The sequence below is a fragment of the Sprattus sprattus genome, assembly GCF_963457725.1.
Source record: "Sprattus sprattus genome assembly, chromosome: 9".
Taxonomy (NCBI): domain Eukaryota; kingdom Metazoa; phylum Chordata; class Actinopteri; order Clupeiformes; family Clupeidae; genus Sprattus; species Sprattus sprattus.
In genome coordinates, this window is record NC_137928.1 from 4,355,136 (window position 1) to 4,360,352 (window position 5,217).

Sequence of the window (5,217 nt, forward strand, 5' to 3'; positions counted from 1 at the left end):
CATACACACCCACACACACACACACACACACACACACACACACACACACACACACACACATACACACACATCTGACATCAACACACAGCAGGAGAACACACACACACACACACACACACACACACACACACACACACACACATCTGACATCAACACACAGCAGGTGAAATGCATCTCATATTCCACGTGAGTCTCTCCACATGGGGAAGCTAACCCCAGCCTGCCTGGAAAACTGGACACACAAAAAACAGGTTCACGTAATCGGCCTCTCATATCACAACAGCTTTTCTGTGCAGCCTACCAGGGGTGACTTTTATTTATTTATCAGCTGGACACACACACACTCTCACACACACACACACACACAAACACACACACACACACACACACACACACACACACAGAAACACTCTCTCTCTCACACACATTTATCAGCTGGCAGTTTGACGCTTGAGAAGCTCCTCTGAAAAACAGGGTCTGAAAAGCTGAAAGGGGAGAAGGAGGGAAGAGTATCCTTGGTGCACACACACTCTCTCTCACACACACACACACACAAACACACACACTCACACACACACACACACACTCACACACACACATACACACACACACACACACACACTCAAACACACACACACACACACACACACACACACACACACTCAAACACACACACACTCAAACACACACACACACACACACACTCACACACACTCGGACAAAAGAAAATAAACTGCATACCTGTCAAAGGAGGGATTTTTTTTCTTCTGAAAACCATCCTGTCCTTTTGGGGTCAAACGATGGATTGAATAATTGTCTCAGGGGGGTGTTTCTGTTGGTCGAGGGCCAGGGGATCACTTGCCATTTGTTGACATTTAATAAGGAAAAAAAACTTGCTGTAATATTATTGAATCGAATTTAGATGGCTGCCCAGGGATTGTGATGGAGAGCAAGAGAGAGGGAGAGAGAGAGATAGATAGATACAGAGAGAGGAAGATACAGAAAGATAAACAGACAGCAGGTCAGGCTAACTAGCTAAGAGGCACATACGTACAGCAGCCTTGTCTTGACCTGATAAAACCAAACTAATATACTTGACAATAAAATGGTCACAAACCTACGTCTTGTTGCTTTAATTATCTAACTAGCCAGATAAATAATCCTACTTGGTTTCCCCTTTCTTTCCCCTTTGAGAACACACCCAGAAGCTTACTTCAGAAGTTTATTGTGTTTACATTTACAGACGTTGTTTGGCAGAGTGAGGTGTTTACAGTAATGTCTCCCCGCCAATTTGCTCATGACACAGCTTGATGCTCATCATATCCTGCGGTTTCATATTGATGCACAGCCCTGTGTGTGTGTGTGTGTGTGTGTGTGTGTGTGTGTGTGTGTGTGTGTGTGTGTGTGTGTGTGTGTGTGTGTGTGTGTACACGTGCGTCGGTTGGCATTTTCCTGGCCCAAACACTGATACAGCATGTGAGCCTCTCCCTCTCTGCTCCAGTTACATGTCACCTGATACACACACAACGCTTTCTTTTTTTATTGACAATAAACACATCTGTCCTCAAAAATCACAGTCTTCCAATCCGTGTGCAATCCAGACCACTGCCTTCCAGTGTCCAGTACCCAGTAACACGAGGATTACTATTGCTATCGACTCCCAGCACAATGCCGTGATTGACAGACCTGTACACAAGCGGGGGATGGAGCTCGCTGAGGGATGACATCAATATCAGCGCAGGCCGATGGTGAACAATAGTGACGCTGAAAGCATCGGCGGGGAGCACGGCACAGGCCACTGGTGAACAATAGCGATGATGAAAGCATTTCATGGGCGCAGTAAGAGGATCTGTTCGCGCCACTTAATAGATGTCGTGGATTTCACAGGATTGATTTTTCCATTTCATTAAGGCTAGGGCTTTTTGATTGGTGTCTGTAGTTTACGTTTGATGTGTGTTTTTTTTTCTTCTTCTTCTTCTTTGCTTTAGGATTGTTTGTGTTGTGTTGTTCTGTTGTGTTGTGTACCACCTCTTCTCTTCAACTATCAATTAAAGGCCAAAAAGCCAAAAATTAAAAAAAATTAAAAGAAAGAAAAGACAGCTGGAAAGACGAGGTTACCAAGGGGGACTCTGAAGAGCTACTGTACTGTGCACACAATATGGAGATGAAACTCTGAGCTGCTGGAGAAACAACAACAAACTACTACTTTACAAACTACAAATACTTTATTTGGGTAACAGTCACGGCATGAAAACATCGTAAAAATGACATTATATTATAACAAAACAAGTAAATAAAAAATAAGTGGAGAAACCAAACTGTATTGTTATGACTGAGTGGTTCTTCTGTGAGACTGTGTGCATACTATAATAAATAGGTTTCTAGGTCAAACACAAATTATTAAAGTTTAAATGCATGTGTTTCTCTCCATTTCAAGTGATCCTATATACACTAGGGACTGAACTAATGGAGATAGATGCCCTATTTTCTTCACAAACACAAACACACACATACACACACACGTACACACACACACACACACACACACACACACACACATACACACACACACAGACATGTATATTGTATTGGGGGGATTGCAGAATAATGTTATTTAAAACGTTTGAAGGGATCTTTTTTAAGTACAAGCTATTGCCGTACTTTTAATGTATCCCCATAGTAACACATCAGTGAGATGATCGATCCTTGCCTCTTGTTGCTAGGTAACCCTGCTAACATAGTAACATACTGTCATGTCAGTATCACAGTGGTGTGGCATCATCCCCATCAAATACAATTTATAAAAAAGCACAAGCACAAGCACAGAAGCCTGGCCTCTTTTTCAAACAGGAAGGGCTGACAGTATGGGTCACACTGTATGGGCTGAACTGGTCAGATGTGGTGGACACACACACACATGAACACACACACACACACACACACACACACACACAAACACACACACACACACATGAACACACATGAACACACACACACATACACACACATGAACACACACACACACACACACACACATGAACACACATGAACACACACACACACATGAACACACATGAACACACACACACACACACACACATGAACACACATGAACACACACACACACACACACACACACACACATGAACACACACACACACACACATGAACACACACACACACACAGACATGAACACACAGTATCCAAAGGGTATGGGTCACACTGTGGTGACCTGTCGCCGGGTCTTAACACTCTGGGCCCCGAAGGAGATGAAGGAGATAGTGTTATTATAGACCGGCTCAGTGGACCAGATGACATCTGGCATCTGCAACAACAAAACAACGACTTTCTTTCAAAAAATAAATCAGATTGCTCCAGTAAAGAAAATAGGTTAATATAGATTAGGGGGGAGGGGTTGTCAACATCGGTACTTCAGGGAAGGTCTTTATAGTTCCCCTGTGGGTCTAGACACTTCTTTGCAGGGAGAAAAATTGCTCCGTAGTTCCAGGCTTTGAGTTGACACAACACTGCTGCTAGCTAACAGGTAGGGCACTTTGCTTGGGCTCAGCGCAGGCTAGCAGTTCATGTGTAGGCGTTTGCTGAAGCAACAAAAGAGTGTGTGTGTGTGTGTGTGTGTGTGTGTGTGTGTGTGTGTGTGTGTGTGTGTGTGTGTGTGTGTGTGTGTGGGACATGAAAGGCTTCATCCACACTCACAGAAGAAATGGTGCCACTGGCCTTCATGCATAACTATTCAGGAACAAACCAAGATGACTAAAAACAATAAATCATAGTAAATTGTAAACACTGTACAGGTTTCATTGTCAAGTAAATAGTGGTGTAATTTATGTGAAATCCAATAAAAAGAATTGAACAAGAAAGTAGTGATGTAACTGTGGAGAAAGATTAGAACATAAATCATGGTTCCCTGTGATCTATACATCTTGTGTTTTTTTTGGCGGGTGGCTTTTCTGTTTTTGACAGCAAAAGCTCCAGACTACACCTCTAAAATCATTCATTTTGAAAAGTGCCCCTCCTCAGAGGCTACAGACTACACCTCTAAAATCATTCATTTTGAAAAGTGCCCCTCCTCAGAGGCTACAGACTACACCTCTAAAATCATTTATTTTGAAAACTGTATCTCCTCAGAGGCTACAGACTACACCTCTAAAATCATTCATTTTGAAAACTGCCCCTCCTCAGAGGCTTCTCAGCTTACGGACCAGACGGCTGCACTGGAGTGATTCATCTGAATGCGATGCATCAGGCCTGGTCCAACCCTCCGTGCTCTCCACCATCACTCTGGGCGTGGACAAGCTAATCCTGTGTTATTACCACTACACCCTAAGAGAGGGGCGGCTCGCTTTTAAACCAGAGAGTTTAGCTCTGTGCTTTTGAAACCCCTTTTCATCAATAGTCATCCAGGGACCACTAAAAAAACACACTTGCCGAAATCAATAGCACAATCGATAGCCAGTGGTCTCCCGGCTTGTTTTTTTGAGGGCCTTCATCTAAAAAGGCCAATTTCTCATTATCTGGTAACAGAGTCCCGTATGCAGCCGGCCGCTATCAGAGGTCTGCCCCTGCCTCTAATAACTCAAGGCTCCCTTAGGACCATTACCTCTGATTAACTCCTCTCTTTCCAACCAACCAGCTTCTTATTAGCACATAACAAAACAATAAATGCACATCATTTTTGTGATCCTTATGCTTCCCAGGGATCACAAAAACAGATAAATCTATCGCTTCGTCGCAGTTCAAGTCGCTTTGGATAAAAGCATGGCAGGAGTGAATAACTGTACATGTAATCTGCTGCTATCGGTTAAGTAGCTCCAACTTCGGTAACCTATGTGTCATTAGGCTGCACAGGCAATCGAGCGTAAATGAATAAAGCAGGAAGAAATTGAATGGTAATGACTGACGCCTCACTCAAAAACACTTGAACGCAGGAGCACAGCGTAAGGGCAGCATCAGTGTTAGGGCAGCATCAGTGTTAGGGCAGCATCAGTGTTAGCGCAGCGATGAGCGTTAGCTAAGAGGGGCTAATGGAGAGTCGAACCAGAGCTGATCTCCTGTCCCTATCCATAGCCTGAATGTCTACCCACATAGATTATCTACTATCCCTACCCATAGCCTGGATGTCTACCCACTTAGCAGATGATCTCCTATCCCTACCCATAGCCTGAATGTCACCCACATAGCAGATGATCTCCTGTCCC

At 43.8% G+C, this 5,217-nt stretch overlaps 1 protein-coding gene across 1 annotated transcript in view; it reads right to left on the reverse strand.

Moving 5' to 3' along the window:
- Positions 1-3,218: 3,218 nt before the first annotated feature.
- The window catches only part of igsf5b (immunoglobulin superfamily, member 5b), a gene marked incomplete at both ends in the record, with an annotated part of 30,364 nt that continues 28,365 nt past the window's right edge, over positions 3,219-5,217 (reverse strand). The window contains 1 exon segment of the mRNA XM_080844550.1: positions 3,219-3,326. Within this exon segment, the coding sequence (XP_080700676.1) occupies positions 3,219-3,326 (108 nt within the window).